General features: G+C 36.6%; 1 protein-coding gene across 1 annotated transcript in view; it reads left to right on the top strand.

Moving 5' to 3' along the window:
• LOC129375519 (voltage-dependent calcium channel subunit alpha-2/delta-1-like) overlaps positions 1-20,082 on the top strand; it is a 70,637-nt gene that overhangs the window by 33,386 nt on the left and 17,169 nt on the right. Inside the window, exons 7-22 of the mRNA XM_055054655.1 lie at positions 946-1,077; positions 1,941-2,010; positions 2,229-2,279; positions 3,790-3,889; positions 6,940-7,098; positions 8,040-8,144; positions 8,236-8,314; positions 9,666-9,715; positions 9,875-9,982; positions 11,258-11,320; positions 12,044-12,124; positions 12,233-12,307; positions 12,967-13,038; positions 13,154-13,225; positions 13,303-13,364; positions 14,889-14,965. Of these exons, the coding sequence (XP_054910630.1) occupies positions 946-1,077; positions 1,941-2,010; positions 2,229-2,279; positions 3,790-3,889; positions 6,940-7,098; positions 8,040-8,144; positions 8,236-8,314; positions 9,666-9,715; positions 9,875-9,982; positions 11,258-11,320; positions 12,044-12,124; positions 12,233-12,307; positions 12,967-13,038; positions 13,154-13,225; positions 13,303-13,364; positions 14,889-14,965 (1,356 nt within the window). The remainder of the gene's footprint in view (positions 1-945; positions 1,078-1,940; positions 2,011-2,228; positions 2,280-3,789; positions 3,890-6,939; positions 7,099-8,039; positions 8,145-8,235; positions 8,315-9,665; positions 9,716-9,874; positions 9,983-11,257; positions 11,321-12,043; positions 12,125-12,232; positions 12,308-12,966; positions 13,039-13,153; positions 13,226-13,302; positions 13,365-14,888; positions 14,966-20,082) is intronic.

Here is a 20,082-nt window from a genome sequence, read left to right as displayed (position 1 = left end):
AAGAATTTTTCACATTTGCTTTGTTTTCCATTAAATGAAAAAATGGCTGATGAACTGATTTGATTAAAATGCACCATGCTCCCAAATATCCTACTGTATTTAGACATTTAGCTGATAATTGAACAAAATAAAAAGTGCTGCTCAATTGCTAAGGGTTTTAATAGATTTTTCTCAATATTTGTATTTTTTCTTGAAGCTTTTTTCTGGTAAATCATCTTTTAACATGAAATTAGTTGATCCACATCACAGTCCCTGACATTTTTTTGTGTTGGAGTACCCTGTTGCAAAAAACATATATTTTATATCTAATTCAAATTGTACTTTGACTAACATAAGACCCCTCTCAAGATACTTAAACAAGTCTTGCAAAACCTCATTTTAACTTTCAGTCTGCTCTTCCTTCCTTTACAATAGCCTGATCATTGCCTTTTCTGATTTTTATCTAGGTTGAGTGCTTCGTCTGGGATTTCTCCCATTGAGCTTGATTTGTCAGGGCTGGTTTTTACTAAACTAAGTTTACAGTGATAATGGTTGGGGAAAAGCAGAAAAGCACAGTGTGCTTCTGGCTATGCAGTACTCAGTAGATCTTATCTACTTCCAGAAATGTCAGTGTAATTATTCTGAATCTCATGTTTTGGCCACTTTCTGCTGTTGCAGAAGTTGATGTTTTTAGAGCAGTTTAAATATATATATCATCTTAGGAGACTTATGTCAGTTTGAATAGCTGTGAGATGGTTCTCTTCTCCCAGCAGTCACCATCAGTAATGTACAACTGCACAATTTGTCTATATATATACACATATATTATGTGGGTATCAAATCATTCCTCCTGTTTTATTATTTTTAGAGGTCTTATTTAAAGGATTTTTTCCCCCAAAGAAATCTAAACACACTAATTTAATTCTTCCCTAAAGGTGATTTATTTAATCTGTTTTCTTCCTCCAGCCACCATCATTTTGAATGAGCTGAACTGGACAGATGAGTTGGAGGATGTCTTCCGACAAAACAAAGATGATGATCCCTCACTGCTCTGGCAGGTTTTTGGCTCCGCTACTGGACTGGCTCGGTATTACCCAGGTGAACCTCCATTACTCCAGGTTGATGAATCTCGACATAAACAGAATTTCATTAACAATGGGCTACTTCTAATACAAATAATCAATAACCACTCACAACAGGAAGACAAGAAAAAATATTTTGAATGCTGTTTCTTGAGAAATCTGAATCAGCTAGGTTTTGCTTCAAAACTACTAAACACAGAACCAAGTTTGAAAATGGCAGTTTTGAACTTAATTGACGAGTAAATGAAAGACTGCTTGTAAAAGTTGTACATCAGTGACATGACATTTTGGTTAATGCAGTTGGTCAGTTTGAAATCTTAAAATCTGGAATTTTTATTGGCAATCCCCACAATGTCTTGTAGCAAACAAAAAATTACATACAACAGACTGAATCGAAAAGTCTGGTTTTTACTTTATTAAAAATGCTTTGTGCCCTCGCTTATGTTTCAACGACACAGTTTGTGTTTGGCATACAGAGATCTGTTTAGGACATGCATGTTTCCGGTCTTTGAGAGCCAGAGTCCTGCATGTTTTAAATGCTGAGCACACCTGATGTGAATAAATGTCATTAGCAGGCTGCTGCAGGATTTTGTGACAGATAATTCTACCATTTCAGTCAGGTCACAAGACTCTCATCTTGCTTCAAAAATGGCTTAGGCTTGATGCAAATATATTCTTGTATCTCTGATACTTGACATTTTTCTGTCCAATGCAAGAAACATGGAAGAAATTGTGCCTGTTTCAAAGAGAGTAAAATAATACTACATATTGTGTGTATTTATGTTTAGTTTAGTTTATGCATGTTGACAAATGCAGTTTCTTTGGTTGAGTCTGGAGAACTTGACTGTGATGTAAAAACATTGCTGTGCCTGCATGCAGCTTCCCCCTGGAACGACAAGAGAAGCTCACCTGACAAGATTGACCTGTATGACGTACGCAGGCGACCTTGGTGAGTTGGTTGAGTCTCATGTTAATTTGTTCAAACATTAGTTAGTTAAGAAAGCAGGTGACTTTAAAATTCAGCAACTGTTTTTCTGGTAGTGTGCATTGCAGCTGTGGGTTTCGGTGAAGCTTTACTTCTCTAAGAAGAAGTATTTCAATGTTTTCTGTGTGTACGTGTGCTCCATATGTACAATCTGTCTGTGTGTTTCTGGTATTACTCACCAGGTACATTCAGGGGGCGGCGTCACCCAAGGACATGCTGATCCTAGTGGATGCGTGAGTGACATCCTTATGATTCATACATTACAGTCAGATTGGATTTGCTTTTGCACGCCAGGAGGTCCTGATGCTAACTCTGAGCCTGGCCTCATCCCGCTGGGCGCTGCCGGGCTGCGCTCATGTGTGACACTCACTAACAAAAAGCAGTCAGTGCACTGGCCAACCTTATTATTTGCAGCCCAGTTGTTCCCCACAATGATTTAAGACTGGAAAACTTTAAGTTTAGAATAACTGCGAGGTCCATAAGGGACTCCTGGAGCTTGACCAGATATGACAATAGTTCTTTCACATCAAGAGATTCCTGCACAAATTTTGTCATGTTTGAGGAAAACACACTTTCAAGAATTAATTTTGAAAGAGTGAACATTTAAGATTTAATTTTTGACATATTATGATTATGTTCACATTTTGAAATCATTATCAATCACTTTTTTTCAGTTAACAAAATATGTATTTGTTTGTGTAGAAACCTGACTGACTTAGTCATTTAGGACTTAATTTCTAATTGAGAAACGAGGAATAGAGGATTTGACTTGTAAATTTCTTTATGATGGACTAAATTCAGGGCGGTCTAACTCTTTTGGCTAAGTTAATTTTGCTGCAACCCAGTTTAGCTAAACAAAATTTCTGCTAGGGGAAGACAATAGACAAGCATGTATGAGGAGCATCCATCCATTATCTTCCACTTAGTTTGAGTTTGGGTCGCTTAGACAGCAGCTGAAGCAGTGGCCCAGACTTCCCTCTCTTCAGCCACTTAAGGCAGTTCTCCGAGCGTTTCCAGACCAACAGACAAACATAGTCCCTCCAGCATGTCCTGGGTTCCTCTGGGACATTTCCTGGGGGGACGTGGCCAGGAAGACATCCAGGAAGATACCTGAGAGGAGCCACCTCAACTGGCTCCTCTCAGTTGAGGTGAAAGCCTGAACTTCTCTCCCCATGTTAAACTCCAAATGTAAAATACCAATTTCTGTGCACTGGGAAGATGAATTCTTGCTAACTGTTACGCTAGCAGCATTAATCTCGGAGGCATCTTTTCTTGCTATGTAATAATGTGTTGGTTCTGTATTCTTACACATCACCATTTATTTATTAATGTCCCTGGAAATAGACGTGTTCAAAAACCAAACTGCTCTGGTTCTCCAATAGGTACTCTGAACTAGAAAATTAAATCCTTCATAATCCTCTCATGGTATGTGGATGCATGAGAAATATAAGGCCGTTATCTAGAATTGTATTTCACTGTTCCAGTTGATACAATTTTAATCATTTCTCTGACTCTACATTACTGTACAAAAATTCCCTCTTTTACTTTTTTTTTTTGTATGAAGAAAAGACATAGCAATCTAAAAGTTATACATGCAAATACTTTTTATCAAATCTTTACAATGACGGTCGACACTTTTGGGTTACTTGTTGCTTTAGTAATAAAATTACAATGACAATGTCTGTGATTCAGTCATCGACTGCGATGGTGGAGTAATTCTAAGACCCATTTTTGGTACTTCAGGAGTGGAAGCGTATCGGGCCTCACCCTGAAACTCATCAAAACCTCAGTCAGCTGGATGCTGGAGACCCTCTCCGATGATGACTTCGTAAACGTGGTGTCTGTGAGTATTTACTTTTGTTCTACATGTGCTGGAGTCAAGATTGGAAATAATTGCTTAAGCAGCTTTATTCAACTCACTGATTTAATGGATAATCGTGATGCAGTCCGATGAGAAAGTATTTACATTCTTACAAATTTTATCTCCTTTTTTGTGTCATTAACATCTTTTAGTTCATCAAAGTAATTTAAATTTCAAAAGTAATTTCTTTTATTATTATTATTTCAATTGTTCAGAGAAGAAAGCCATCCAAATTAACCTCCCCCTTGTAAAGAAAGCAGTTTCCAACTAGAAGCTAATTTTGTGATTCTTGGCTGCAACAGCTTTCATCAAAATCTGGTAATGAGTCTTGATGTCTCTCTCCAGCAATCATCTTTGCAAAATTGTGTTAATTCAGCCAAAATGCCACGTTGGAGCATTTTCTTATGGCCTACTTTATGTTGTCAGCCGGGTTCTGTTTAAATATGCTGATGGTATATATATACAGGTGTGGCATCAACCAGGGTTGGGTGTGACTTTCTAAAAATATGGGTATCAGGTTAATTCATTACCTAATAAAAGGGATTTTTTTTTTGTTTGTTTTTTTACATGTTTTCATTGGATTTTTTTTCTTTGATTATTCTATGATTATTAAAATGCTTAACGGTGCTGAAAAGGGAAACGCAGAAGAACTAATTTATTTCCATAAATTATGCATTTTATCAGACAGAGCAAGGACACCCAAGTATGTTTGAAAATGAATTCTCAAGTTCGAGCCATGAGATGCAACATGAAACCTTCGAGAAATAAATCTTTGCTGCATTCTTATGCCACATTTCTAACCCTGTGGGATGAAATAGAAAATGTCTTCTTTGCCAAATGAGATTTGATAGAAAACTCGAGTACCAAAGGTTTCCTGGCATTAGGGTGGAGGAAGCCTTCATCCATCACAGTTTACAGCTCCAGTGACTGCCAGTTTAAAGCATTTCTGGACCTGAGCTATATTACCTTCACAAAGAAAAATAACAGTTCAGAGGGTGAGTCTTTCCTCCAGGTCAGAATGTTTACAGGGCATTGCCGAGATGAATTGGAGGCAATCGTACCGAATGGGATTACTACTGAAATCCACAGAGTGTGTGAAACATGGGCTCCCATTACTGTTGCTAATATGGGTTAGTATAAAAAGTGATATAATACTGTGTCTGTGGCTTTAGTTTCTAAGAGCTTTTCCACACAAGTATAAAAGCTTTTCATAAAATAATTCATTTAGTAGTGTACATAGAAGTGGTTTGAGGTAAAATTTTTGATTCTAATTATTGATAAATTGGTATCATCGTCCACTTTCTAAAAATACCACAAACTAATCAGAGATACTTTTGTAACTATCAGACCTTTCCTTGTTTAAATGTCCATAAGATACCAAATCAAAAAAATCTAAATTAATAAGGAATTGCTTAAATACATTCAACTATTTAAAGTGGATTCGGATAAGACAATGTAGCCATTTCATCAAACTGGATCTTAGCAGAAAACATCTGGGAAAAATTAAGGATATTTTTGAGCTTAAGATGTTCCATTAGAGTGTAATCAGTTTCTGGGTCACGAGTCAAACTCTTATCTTCTATTATTTTGTGAAAGCATGCAGCTTCTCAGCTTAATGCATCCCTCCAGTTTCTTGGCTCAGAATGCGTTTCATACTTGGGTCTGACGTTCCTCTGTCCAGCATCTCCTTTATCCTAATTGCTTCTACTTTGTCCTCCCTGCAGTCTCTCCTCATGGCTGGGAACATAAATTACTTTGCTTTCCAAATTAGCCATAAATAACATTTTGTTTCACTTCCCTTATTAGGTGCACTGGTGTGCATTTGTTTTGTGGAGGTTCAGTGGAATGGTTTATGACATAATGCTTTATAGACTTTGGTTTGCTCTGAGGTCTGATTTCTGTTTCTATGACTGAGCTGAGCATCCCCCCCACACTGGGTCGCACGTTAGAAAACAAACCCTATTTTTATCTTGTTCTGCAATGTCAAATATATATCTCATTTCAGTCAGCCTTCACAGTAAAATTATTTTAAAAAGCTGAATAGATTTGAATACCAGAACCATAATTATCAATTGATAATTAATTAGTAATTATGGTAATTATTGTAGTAATAATAATTGGTTATCATTAGAAGGCAAGATTTGCAAATAATAAAGCCTTCTACTCAAAGGAAATACGAAGCCTTGAACAGTTAATATTCTTGAAAGTTTTTTCATTTTGACACATTCTAACTGCAAAGCTGTGTAATTAAAAAATATGTATTTAATGCCATTTTATGTGAGGGTGGGGGGTAGAGAAAAGAGGAGGAATGTTTTAAAATATTTATTCTTAACAAAAGTATAAAAAATATATTCTTTTCCAGTTTCCTGAATCGGTATTATCATCGTAGGTGCAGAAATACTCACTCATGGATGTTATTGATGCTATGATTTGTTATGCTACGTTTGGACCATGATGATGATTAGGATCCGTGTTCAAAAGAGCCCCAAAGCAGATGCTGAGTACTAATGAGCCATGGCCCTGCCCTTTTATAGATGATGTGTGTGAGTTTGTGTGTAGATTGATTCACTTCCATCTGTTCCTCCACGTGAACTATTCACCAGGATCTACGTGAAGTTACTTTATGTGTAGTTGTGACTTGACGAATAATCTTTCTGGACTTAAGCTCTCTTCGTTTTTGCTCTTTTTTTTTTTTTTTCCTCCATGTGCCACTGTTTTCTCATCCCCTCCGTCTCTCCTACGTTTCCATCCTTGTGTTTATTTAGCTTCCTTCGGTGTGTGAAGTTTGATTACATTCAACCTTTTCGTCTTCCTGTTTGCACGTGACAATTTGTGTTGCTCTCTCCAACACAGTTGTCTCCAGTTGCATTTTATTTTTAAATGTCACTTAAATATTCCACTATATAGTTTAACATACGTCTTTTAAGGAACACTGCAACAGTTTGCAAAAATGAACCCACATATTTATTAGAAAATATGTGCAAGTGCCTTCCCTGTTCTTCCCGTCAAGCCTCCTTCCCTTATCCCCCCAGTTCAACAAAACTGCCAGGCCTGCAGCATGCTTTCAGAATCTGGTGCAGGCCAATGTGAGGAACAAACGGGTCCTGAAGGAGGCGGTGCAGAGACTCAAAGCCGAGGGCATCACCAACTACACAAGTGGCTTTGAACTCGCCTTTGAACAGCTCGCACAGGTAAAGAGTGTATGGAGTGTATTTAAATTCCATATTGAGGTAATGGTAACAATTCTCGTTTTTATTTTATGTAGCCCATATTAACCCGAACAAACTAGTGACATACTGTGAATCTGAAAAGTCTGCACACCTTTGTTAAAATGCCAGGTTCTTTTGAGAAAATAAAATGAAACCAGGATAAATCAGCTCAGAACTTTTTTCCACCCTCAGTGTGAACTCTAACCCGTTCAACTCTATTGAAAAACAAATGGAAATTAATAAAATGTTACGATTATGTGGCTTTGCATTCCCCGGCATAGATGGCCAACTTAATTATTCAAGGGTAAGTGTCCCACACCTCTTATGCTGAATAAATGGCTCACTTAACCTTATCAGGACGTCTTTAACTTCTGTAGAGGCCTGCTAACGACCCATTCATTTGATTCAGGTCAGTGTACATGCTGCGAAACCTCCTGGATTTCATTTAAAGGTGGTACAAAGAAAACACCATACAAAGCCTATTCAGCTGTGTGCTAATTGTATAACTTGAGTTTAAATGTAATTATAAACACAGTGACATCCCTTTATGTTTGTGTTTTTATCTTTACCCCTAAATAGTCCATTTATTTTTTGGTTGAGTCTGGTTGGTTGCTAAAAATGTCAGCATTGATCTTGGTCTCTATTTTTGCATCACAAAAAGCTTTTGTGTAGACTAATTATACTTTTTGTACATGTATATCTTTGTAATATGTAAGAGCTCATATCCACTCAACTTCAAGAATTGTCTGTAAAAAGTTGGATAATCACCACAGCTCTTAAATATTCTGTGAGTGAGCATATGCCACCCTCCGCTGGTTCTTTCAGATATTGCACTCATGATGCACTATTTGTTTCTTTTCACAAGCATTAATCCAGCAGCTGTTCTTAGTAAAGTTATAAGTCCTTGCTTCTGTGTAAACCAGACCAATGTGTCAAGGGCCAACTGCAACAAGATTATAATGCTGTTCACTGATGGAGGAGAGGAGAGGGCAGAGGAAATCTTTAAAAAATACAACCCAAAGCAAGAGGTAGGACTTTTTTCAGCTTCAACATGGTTGCTATTTGTTCCTCTTTCTACCATTTTTTGTTTCATCTTATTGCACTTACTTTCCTTTACAGGTGCGCATCTTTACTTTCTCCGTAGGCCAGCACAGCTACGACAAAGGCCCAATACAGTGGATGGCCTGCAATAATAAAGGTACAAAATATAATTGGATTTGTAGTTATTAGGTGAACACCCACATTTAATAACAAACATGAAATTCCTTAGCGGTTTGTGCGATATGCAGCTCTGGAAAACCTTAAGTGACCATTTACAGTTATCAGTTTCTCTGATTTTACTTTTTATAGGTGTATGATTGAGGAAAATTAACATTGTTTTCTTATTCTATAAAGTACTGATTTGTGTCTACATCTCTCCAAAAATCCAAGCAATAATTTAGTATTTATTTTCAGAAAATGATAAATGGTCCAAATAATAAAGCAAAAAATCAAGTTCATATGAATTTAGAAACAAAAATGCCAGTGTTTTAACTCAAGAAGAGTTCAGAAATCAATATTTGGTGGCATAAACATGAGGTTTTAAATGGGGTTTGGTGCTGTGTTTTTTAAAATTTTTCCAGTGCTGTTAAATTATACACCACCCAATACAAAAGCTGCTTTTCCACATAATCATCCTTTTGTTTCATTCCAAACTCAGCTGGAATGTTGCAAAAAAAAATCATTGTCTCATCGGAACAAATTATCACAGTATAAATTAAATCAATATTTGTGTTTGTAATAACATGGCAGTTATGACAGGTAAGCAGCTGGTTGACACAAATGAATGGTTGATTTTATTCTGAAAGTGAGCTGTGGGTTTTGAGTTTGTTTTTCTTTTACCTTTCCTGCCAACCTGATCAATATGTGTTGATCATAATGATGACATAATAAGAACTGGTTGTTGTTTAGCCTAATGGTTAAGCAAAATGGGCTACATATCCAGGGAACACTGTAATTATTAGGTGTCAAATACCTTTTAACAACTAATAAAAATGGATACATTAAAAACTGCCTCTGTTGCATTTCCTTTAATGGGGAAGTTCAGTGTTCCATCACTGGGGAACAAATGCCCTATGGCTACTACCCAGTGCCCTGTGGCTACTTTTCAGTAGTAGCTACAGTGTGTGACTGTGTGTGTGCGTGTGTAGGTTTGTGTGTGTGATTGGATGGATGACTAAATGTAGTATAAAGCGCTTTAAAGTCGATGAAGCGCTATACAAGTACAAGCCATATACTTGTAAACACTATTTGCACTTTTATTACACGAATGCCAAAATAATGTTGATTATTTTAACAATTTGAAATGATGTGCAGAAAATAAGGGTATTTTTACATTTTTTTTTATAAAGGGTGTTTGCTGCACTAGATATTTAGAATTTTTTGTTTTGATTTTTGGCAAGTTTACCAATACATTTTGAAGAACTGATAAGTTGATTCCTGTAGTAGGAATTTAAAAAAAATCAATGTTCTGAAGGATCTTGTCTAATGAATCCATTTCTCTCTCTCAGGTTATTACTATGAGATTCCATCTATTGGGGCCATTCGGCTGAACACTCAGGTAAACACTCATAGAAACACAGTTCAGTAATTGAACTTTGTGTTCTCATTACTTCTTATCCATCATCTCTGGCTCTTCCAATTTGATGCTTATGTTGCCCCCTTGTGGTAGAACTCTCCATGTGCAGGTTGCAAAATAAGTTTCTGATCATCTTGGCAGGAGTACTTGGACGTTTTGGGTCGGCCAATGGTCAGAGCTGACAGCAAGTCCAAGAAAGGCCGAAAGGTCAAGCAGGTCCAGTGGACAAATGTCTACCTAGATGCACTGGTAAGTTCTGCTGGGGAGCGGAGACATCATATTTACAAGGGTGAAAAATTCCTGCTATTTACCGTGTGAACCTGGAATAATTTGTTTCATGTATTGTTCCATGTGCTCTTTAAGTCTTGTTTAGTTATTTGCTGTCATGTTATCTTGTTTTTGCACTATGACAGATGAACTGTATTCCCGAGTGTCGCCTTTTATCGTTGTTTATGTTTCTGTCAAGATTTACTGCCAGCAACCTCAGATAAGAAACCAGACTGATAAAAGAAGTTTGGATTTGATCGGAGACTGTCCATTTGGGAAATTACATCGACTTTCTCAACACCAAAAATGTCTTTTAAAAAAAGCACCCATTTAATCTTTTTTTTTAAAGAAAATTGCAAGTAGTCTCCTGCAAATTTTTATTACATCTATATCTGTAAATGGTTTTGTATTAATTAGAAGCAGTAATTACAAACTTAAAATATATTGAAGCAAATTACATGTGCTCTTGAAACATTGTTGTAGAAATAGAAATCTTATGTGAGCTGTGATGGACTCAAATAACCTGCAGCCTCTTTCACTCTGAGATCAAATCCAGTATAACCAATGTTTATTTGAGTGCATCAGTCAATAAACTATCATCATCAACAAAGGACCAAACTATGGAGAGGTTAAAATCAGTTTGGCCATAAAGCAATTTTCCAAGTATTGAAAAATTACTTTAGAATAATGCATCATTCGTGGTGTAAAGTGATGTGAAAAAATAAGTCTGATTTGCAGTTTTCCACTGTCCATGTAGAGTTTACATTGAGAAAGAAATTCACTTTATGTCAGGAAAACAGATGTAAGGTACAGTAAAATTGTTTAGGTTAGATTGAAGCATAATCATTTGTTAGTATTGTCCAAACTTCCAGCCATAAATCCAACTAACAAGTAGATATAAGGTATGGATTTTCTCAAATGTTTTCTAACCAATCTAAATAAAATTAATTTGGTTTGCAACACTTGTAGAGGCAGATTCCAAAGTAAGCAGTAAAAGTAAGAACTTTTCTGCTATTGCATCGACAAGGTTCTACAAAATCTCAACGAAGTTACCTGCATGTGGATTCACATTTCCATTTAAATAGATAGATTTAAAATGGTAAAATAACAAAACACTGTACCATCCATATATTTGTGGTTGTAGTCTTAAGTATTAGATTTTGGGATGGTTGAATAAATTTGCAAACCCCTGTAATGGGCATAACTCTACACAGGTTTTACAAGCATGTTCTCTGTGTGTTATGTTGTGTCTTTCAGGAGCTGGGTCTTGTAATCACCGGTACACTGCCCGTCTTCAACAAGACTGACACAGGCTCAAAGGTATCCACAAAATACATTTTTAGTTAAGTCACTTTTCAATTGCCCCAGCATTTTTTTTTTTTTTTATTTTTTTTGCATATGGCTGTAAGTGCTATTAATTGATAACAATGTCTCGTTCTGGCATCTTTACCTACACGTTCCGTCTGCTTTTGACTGTCTCACACTTTGATTTCATAGATTAAAAGAAGGTTTGTGGCTTTCAGAGATGCAACAATATGCTACATGTTAAAAAGATCAAGAGATAAACATTCAACATGAATAGTTGCTTTCATCTTTGATCTTTTTTATCTTCTTGTGGCTTTGGCTTGTTTCCTCTGTTGATGCAGAGGTCCCCCAAAGCTCTCCACAAGAAGAGAATGTAGGAAGTCACACAGCAGAATTCAAGAATAAATCAATCATGCAGATCAGAGTGAGAAATGATCCGGTAGCTTAAATGCTTCAAGATGAGTCGACATGTCTACCTCGAAGGACTTGGAGCCTACCTCCAGTGCGACTGAAAGCAAGTCTGGAAATGCCTTGTCAGTGACTCACTGCAGCACATGAAGCTTTTGGGAATGAAACTGTCCAGATTTCTATTGCAACCATTTCCTTGAAATCCTTCACAATCCACAGAGGGAATTGACTCATCCAGGAAAAGCAACAGAACTCATAAGAGGGCCTTACAGTTTCTCTTTGCAGCTGACATCCTCTCTGTTTTTCCTGTGTTTTTTTTTTTCTCAAAAGTCACAAAACCAGCTCATCTTGGGAGTTATGGCTATTGATGTCTCCTTAGAAGATATCAAGAAACTTACGCCTCGGTTCACAGTAAGAGCTCATAAGTCATGTTATTGCAGACAAACTTGTTCTGTTCATTTTGGTCTTCAGGCAGGGATATTCCCCCCCCCCCCACTAATTCTCGTTTTATTTTTTTAGTTTGGTCCAAATGGCTACTACTTTGCTATTGATCCAAATGGATACGTGTTGCTCCACCCTAATCTTCAACCGCTGGTAAGCAAAATCTTCTCTTATGACATTCCCTATAACATCTCTGTTGTGTTCCTTGGCCTTTTCTTTGCTCGTTGTTCATTAATATTCTCTATGAAATCTGAGGCCTTCACAGAGCAGCTGTATTTATACAAAGACTGACTCGCACTCGGATGGATTGTTTACTAAATAGGTGGCTACTGAAAGCAATTGATAACACTTATTTTTATTTAGATAGATCAGAGAATGAGGGGGCTGTATACAAATGTCTCATTTTATCAATTTATCTCTATTTATAAATATCAGTAAAACGCATTGCATTTTGGTTATCACGTGACAAAAAGTGAAAACGGCGGTATAAATACTTTTGCAAGAAATTGTACATGTCGCAGGGAAAACATCATTTGCTTGCAGGATTGGATTTATTTGCTTGGCAAAATGTTCCATCGTGACATTTGAGAAATATGCTTTTTGTAAATATGCCATTAGGTAAATTCGTTGCAGATATATGACTTGGATTTTCTTCCTGATCATTTCCCTCTTTAGGGCTGCAACGGTCAAAACCTGCTTTTGGAAGCAGATTAGTAACGGATGTTTTGAAGAATTTCCCCCTCCTCCTCTCCTTCTACTTTGTTTTCACACCTGACAAACTGACAGAAGTAATTTTATGCATTTTCTCACAGACTGCCAAGTTTGATGAACCTGTAACACTCGACTTCCTGGATGCGGAGTTGGAGAACGACATCAAAGTGGAGGTCTGACACAGATTTGTTTTCTAATTTGATTCCACAAACTGGAACCACATGATGATGTGGCGACATGATTTATATATTTTGTGTTATGTTTCTTTTGTTGTTGTTTTGTATACAGATAAGACATAAAATGATTGAAGGGGAAACGGGAAGCTACACAATATCTACCCTGGTGAAATCTCAAGATGAGGTAATTGGTTAATTTTTGAGGTTCTATCCATGTTTATTTGGAATCTTCTTGAACTGACATTAATGTCATTATTTAAGCGCTACATTGACGAAGGGGAAAGGACCTACACCTTCGCTCCTGTGACGGGAACAGACTACAGGTAAAACTTCAAATAAGCTGCATGCACACTCTTTACTCCAGTATGATACTTTATTAAGTAGATCAACTAAAATGTTTCATTATTAAACATCACCAGGCTTTAACAATAGCTTCTACAATGAAGAAAAATAGCTTTTCTTAAGTATATTTTGTAGTAATTAGGCTATTTTAAGGGTAGAAGCAGCAACTTTTAACCACTACATTAAAAATAAAACACTTTGCCAGACAACCACTAGTATGTCTCTCCATTAGAATATAATTGAAATGTTTTCACTTTTGTTTGTTTGTTTTATTTTAGTGATTCAAATCAAAAGATAAACTCTTATTGTATTCCAATTCATACAATATTCTTTAGTTTCTTTATGTAATACATGTCAGGGGAGCCAGTCAGATAACATTATGGTCATTAACGTAAATATTGATAACCTTTAGCGGTGTGATCAGGTCTGTGCATGTTCAGTCTTTCTCCAGTGTCTGGGACCTTGATCTTCACGATGAAACACAAAAGTACATTTATCTAAAATTAGAGCTCTGGAGCGCAGAGCTGAGCGCCACCCTTTTTCTCCTTTGTGCAGCTGATACTCTTCTAGCGTCAAGGACACAAATGATGCCATAGTTCTAGCTCACTGTCTGGATATGTGTGTGTGTGCTGTTGAGTCTGTGGTTCCAGTTGCAGTCCACGCCTTGTGAATCTTTCCCAAATTCTTATAGGGCCTTTGCTCTACGAGCCGCTCGAGATGGCAGCTATTCCTGTTGCTTCTGCACTTTTTTCTGCTATACTTTTTTTTTCCACTCAACTTTTATTCTATTCTGTAATATATCTGCGTAAGAGATGCTCTTTTTTTGAATTGAATCAATTGAAATAATGTTTTCGTTTATATTCAAATATACTCACACACATATCTTACATCATAAGATTCATTTGTTTTAACCTCATTGAAGCTGCAGTCAGAGCCTCCTGTATGAGGTTCATACTTTTCATCACAGCAAATCACTGACCACTCCAAAAGCTATTAGAAGGATTGGTGAACAGCCAGGTCATTCCCCAGTCCTGTTTAGGCTCACTGTAGTCGAAAAATGTTGCACTTGAATACATACGCGGGGGCATTTTCCTGCTTCATTTCCTGTTAAATCAACAGTTCATATTTTCTACATTTCTTAAATCTCTTCAGATATTTCTTCACCCAATCAAACCAGCAAAGGAGGTTTGTTAATTGCGTGTTGGCTTGAAAATCCTCAGAACCTCTTGTTGGATATTACTCATACAGATCTTAGTTATCCATATTACGTAAGTGAATTATGAGAAACATTATCTGAAATCCAGTGAGTCCGGCTGTTTGTTTTGGATTTGGAAAATATGGCTAGAGATGGCGAAATGCTTCTGTGCTTAATGAGAGTGCAAAAACAGGCACACTGCATGCTGTTAACACATTAAACAATGCCATAATTACCGGGGGAGAGAATTGGACAAGTTGCTGAAAATGATTCAAAGTGGTGCTTTTATTTTGTTTTCTTTTTGTCCCAGCCTGGCCCTGGTCCTGCCAAACTACAGCATGCACTACATCCATGCAACCATAGGCGACACAATTACCCAGGCAAAATGTAAGTTGACGTTCACATCACAGCTACAACCCTGCCTCTTATATTATTACACTTATGTTTACAGAGGTTAGATAAGCAGTACTTGGTGGAAGTTAAGTGCTGTCATGGATTCTGTCCATCAATAAATGAGCTCTGAAAAAAAACATGACTACCCTATACATCTACGCCACACTATAATAGTTGTTACGAGTATTTCTGAAATAAAACATGCCCTCATGTTTTGTGGAGTTGGAAGGTTTTTTGTTGTTGTTGTTTTTTTTTTTTTTTTTTTATCTGAAAAACATCAGGGCAGAGATCTCTCCTGTCCCCTTTTACACATAACTGTCTGGAAAAGTATGGAATTTGGCTTGAGTATTTTCCAGGGGCCTCATGTCCTAAGAGTCACTTGGATTCCTTCCTGAGACCTTGTGTACACTAAAACTCAGAAAACTGCATGCACATAAACAAATCCAGGTGTATAACCTGATGCTTTCTCATGCGCCTAAATAGAGTTCCTTTGTATATCCTAATCAACAGGATTGGACACAAATGATGGGATCCTCCTGTAAAAAGCTTCTTTTAGTATTTGCAAAAACAATGTCTAGATGTGTGGGGGAAAAAAGACTTTAATACTCCTACATGAGCGAGAGGAGTGTAAAACTCAGAGAGGACCACTAGAATAGACTATATCAGAATCAGACTCTCTTCAAGGTTGTACAAAATGTGGTCCAGAGTCAGGGGCCATTTGCTGCCCCTGGGCTGAATTTTCTGCAGGTCCTTCACAAATATCCAACAAGATAAACTCTAAAGAGAGAGTGATCCCATTTCTATCCTTGCAGAGAAGAGACAGGTTTTGTCTCAACTCAGAAAACTTCCTGAAAAAGCTTAGTGAGCCTGTAACTTCTGGTTTTATGGCACCATCTGATGCACATCTTTGGAACTGATTTTGAGATATTTTAACTAATCCACTAAGTAGAAACCCATCCCACACCATGCCAGCTTGTCGTCTTTGCCTAACATGAAGTTCATTAGAATAAACAAATGGCGCATTGGACAAAGTCATCTGACCACATACAGCTTGTTCTTTGTCTGAAGATGCTTGCTGTTAAACCAGCAGCATCGTGCCTTCAACTCTGAACCAAAAACCTGTTCTTTTCACGGCATAATTTTCAAAACTCTTCAGTCATAATTGCATTACTTCTAGAAAACCATTCTTTTCTGTATCACTTACCTCTTTAATAGCAGCTCATTATTGGTCTTTGCCATGTATGATTGTTTATAAATCACCAGGTTCCCAGCATTCCCTGTAGGTGTCCCTCCCTAACAACTGTGAATGAATGGGATGATGGACATTTCCTCAGTTTTCTCACCTCGCGGGAAAAATGAAATTTTGTTTTTGCAGCTATTATCCATGAGGGCCAAGTGTGGATAAACATAAACTAGAACATTGAGTAAGAGCAAATGTTATTACAAACTTTTATTTCCTTTCCAACTGTCTAAATCAACCTAACTATCTCTTAGTGGATGATGTTGTTATGCTCAGTATTTTTTATTAAAATGAACCCATAAAAATCATTAGAGTTTTGATGTTTATGTGCAACTTCTATTAAAGGTTCATTTTTCTGTCTAGAGAAGGTTAAAATATTACTCAATGTTTTGATTTCTTCCATGTCGTGCGTATTTCTGTATTTTGGATTAAGATGTAACTGGTCCTTGTTAAGCTCTATTTAGTTTTTTATTTATTTTTGATTTTTTTGGATCATTAGATTTTGCATCCACAATGATGCATTTCAATTCGCATGCATTTCTCAAACCTTGCAATGTTTCCAGCTGTTTTGGAAAAAAAAATCACGTTAGGTCCTGAGTGTGTGCTCAAAAACATAAAAAAACATAATAATAAAACCAGTTGGCAGATGTTTTGAAGTTTTCCCCCTTCTACTTTGCTTCATCTACCACAAAATATTTCATCATGTTTTGTTTCTGGCAGCTTTATTAAATAAAGTTGCAACCAGACTGAAACACTTGGAAGACCTTTAAAGAACTTCAAACATCTGAGATTCACTTTTGCGTTATGAAAGTGCAAACTAGAAAATTAGTATAAAAACAATTTAGCCATCCTCTGAATGGCACCAATTTATGTTTTAACTTGACCAATTTGTGATAATTGAGACTTTTCCTCTTTAGGTCAGTCTATCTTAAAGCAATCAGTATCCAGTTTATGTTCCCCTGAGCTTTCCAAGTGAATTTTCACAGCATTTTATGTTGTGATATTATGGAAATATAATTGTTTTTGGTGAAGAAAGGAAAACGATTTTTACAAAAGTTGTCTCTATACATTAAAATATCATCAAAAATGCCATGGTGATTTAATTTACTAAAAGAAACCTTTTATGTTATATAAATTTTACAAATTGTTATATTGAGAGGTTTTGTGGTTTTTTTATTTGTTTTGTACTTCTGCGTACAATATTCTTATTCAATGCGCATTTGAATAAAATATTGTGTAACCCTGTTTTCTTGTCTCTTTCCAATTCCCTCCTTTCTCTTCTCAATCTTTTAACCTCTTGTTCTGAACTCCCAACCCTTCCTGCTGTTTTGGAACCTCCGCAGCATTTTTGGGCAAGTATCCCCCTTCTGTACTTTTCCCCACAGCCATCCTCATCTCTCTTATCACCCACACGCTTTGGATGTAAATTTGCAGAATCGCAAACACCGAGGCATAATTACCGACAACTTTATCACGATGAATCAAGCGAGATTAATTCACCCAGAGACAGCTCTTTGCATGCGAGGCATCCCACCAGGGTTTTTGCAGACAGTGGGTGTGTGTGTCTGCGTGTGTGAGCGCATGTATGTATTAACTCTCCCACCTGCTTTGACTGTTCCAATGGCCCTCAGATGTGGTTTTGGCACCGGCCCACTGTAGCAGGAAGAACAGACGAACAGGATGTTTGCATTATTTAAAGGTGAAGCCATAAAGGAGAAAGCCGTGAGTCTGTACCCAGAGTATAAATTGGAGTTTTCTCCAGTTTCTCCTTTTTTGACTCATTTTATGTTTTACAACTTTGGTAAATTACTCTTAATGAAAAGCAGGACTCTTCTTTACACACTAAGCTTCATCTGTACTGTTTGTCCCTTTGAATGCAGGGTCATCAGTTTTCGTATTTGTGGGCGTTCAGTCAAAACCCTCCAGAGTGCATAAGGCTTTGAAGCTCATCTGAAACTGAAACCTTGCTCATATTTTTGTTTGACAATAAATTGTTAGTATCACAACTCAATTGAACCAAACGAAATGTCATATCCCAATTCCCTCCTGTTCTGCATCCTTGAGTTTCTGATCCTCTGTCATATTGCGAACAATTCTTTGAGTTATATTAATTGTTTTTCATACAAAATAATTGTAAGGGAGAAGGAAAATATAAGTGTGTTGTGCATATGCTTCAGTCCTAAATCTGAAGCATATTTGAACTACCAAAACATGAAGTAGACACTGAGGGTTGAGGACAAATTCATGTCTCACTTTTTGGACTTTTAGTTGCACAAAATGCTTAAAAAAAAGAAAAAGTATCTTCTTCCCCTCACCTTATTATTTAGTCTATTACATAAAATCCAAGTAGCAGTACTGTGACAAAGTCTGCAAATGTTCAAAGGGTATTAATATTTTTCCGAAAATTATATATTTAAGCATTTTGTAAATTGGTGAAACATTTTGGCTTTGTTGTGCTAAAGTAAATTATTAATTTAATCAACGTTTTTATTTTGAGAGTGCACATTATTTGTCTCATTCCTAATATGTCACCACCATTTATCATTTTTTTTTCTGAATTACTGAATGACATCTTGTCCAAAAGATCCAGTTATGATGAGCGAAGACGACCACGTCACCGTGAGAGTTCATGAAATAATCGTGTGCAGTGTGCTTTGAAAACACTTGGGTTGTGAACTGTGGTGAATGTTTCCATTTGATTATGGTGTAAAGTAAATCCTTCACACAAGTTTGGTAACTCCTGAGATTGATCAAATCATCAAAAAGATGCTAATTCGAGTTCTGAAACACATCCTCTGACCGCAGTCTAAGCCTCTCTGTGTGTTCCCCATCTGTATCCAAAGACCTGAAATCTTCTGCTTGCAATGCAATATTTCTATTCAGGACTCGCTCTGTGAATAAAATATTGTCACCTTTGACCTCTGTGGTTTCACCCTGTCTTTCTCCCCTCCCTTTCTTTTCCTTCTCATCATTACCTCCCTGGGGGATCCTCGTGTTTGTTCGCCTTCTCTCCTCTGGGATTATTTCTACTCCAGGGAAAGATGGCAAGTATCCTTTCTTTTTACTTTCATGTATGTTCTCCCACTCTTTGCCCTGTCACATTATTTCATCATCTCATGTTTATTTTTTTTTGTTTTTTTTAATCAATTAACTTTGCTCAAGTTGTGCACTTATTTGTCCAAATGTTTGTTATATGATAAATAAAATTTATCATGTTGTTTTTTTTTCTTAAATCTAATAAGCCTCCCTAACTGCTCATCATTATTGATTTAATCCTAAGCAGATGTGTGTATAACTATACCCATCATCTTTTAATGACTGGCACATCAGTATATAAAACATGATTACAAAGAGGTATTTTCACCATCTCACTAATTGGCACCCCCTTTCATACAGATGTCACCATTTTCTCCTTATAACTGCCTTATAAACAAAGCATTTTGTACCCATGTAAATAAAACTTTGTTTTTTTTTACAGAATGATGTTTGAATGAGAGAAACTGTCAAAAGTTCTGTTAAAATCTTACAAATAATTCAAGTTAACTAGATTTTGTATTTTTATTTATTATTTTTATCTTGATGCCAGTGTCTATTTGTTTTGGTTCTGATCCCAGCATGGGTCCACTGATTCTAATAAAACATTACAAATTATGACCCCCCCCTAATGAAACCAAAATAACTTTAAATGGCATTCCTATAGTAAATGGTATTTATGAAAGCCACATCACATTTCTGAGCAGCAGGGAGTGAGCAGAAAATCTGTTTAAATTGTTAGCTGTCAAAGCACTTTCTTTAGTCAAAACATTACACAAAACTGGAAAAATAGTTTTATGAAAAGCTGCACAACATTTCTCAAAATATAAACACACTT

The sequence above is a fragment of the Poeciliopsis prolifica genome, unplaced genomic scaffold (genome assembly GCF_027474105.1).
Source record: "Poeciliopsis prolifica strain line A6 unplaced genomic scaffold, Auburn_PproV2 SCAFFOLD040, whole genome shotgun sequence".
Taxonomy (NCBI): domain Eukaryota; kingdom Metazoa; phylum Chordata; class Actinopteri; order Cyprinodontiformes; family Poeciliidae; genus Poeciliopsis; species Poeciliopsis prolifica.
This window is presented reverse-complemented; position numbering and strand designations above follow the sequence as displayed.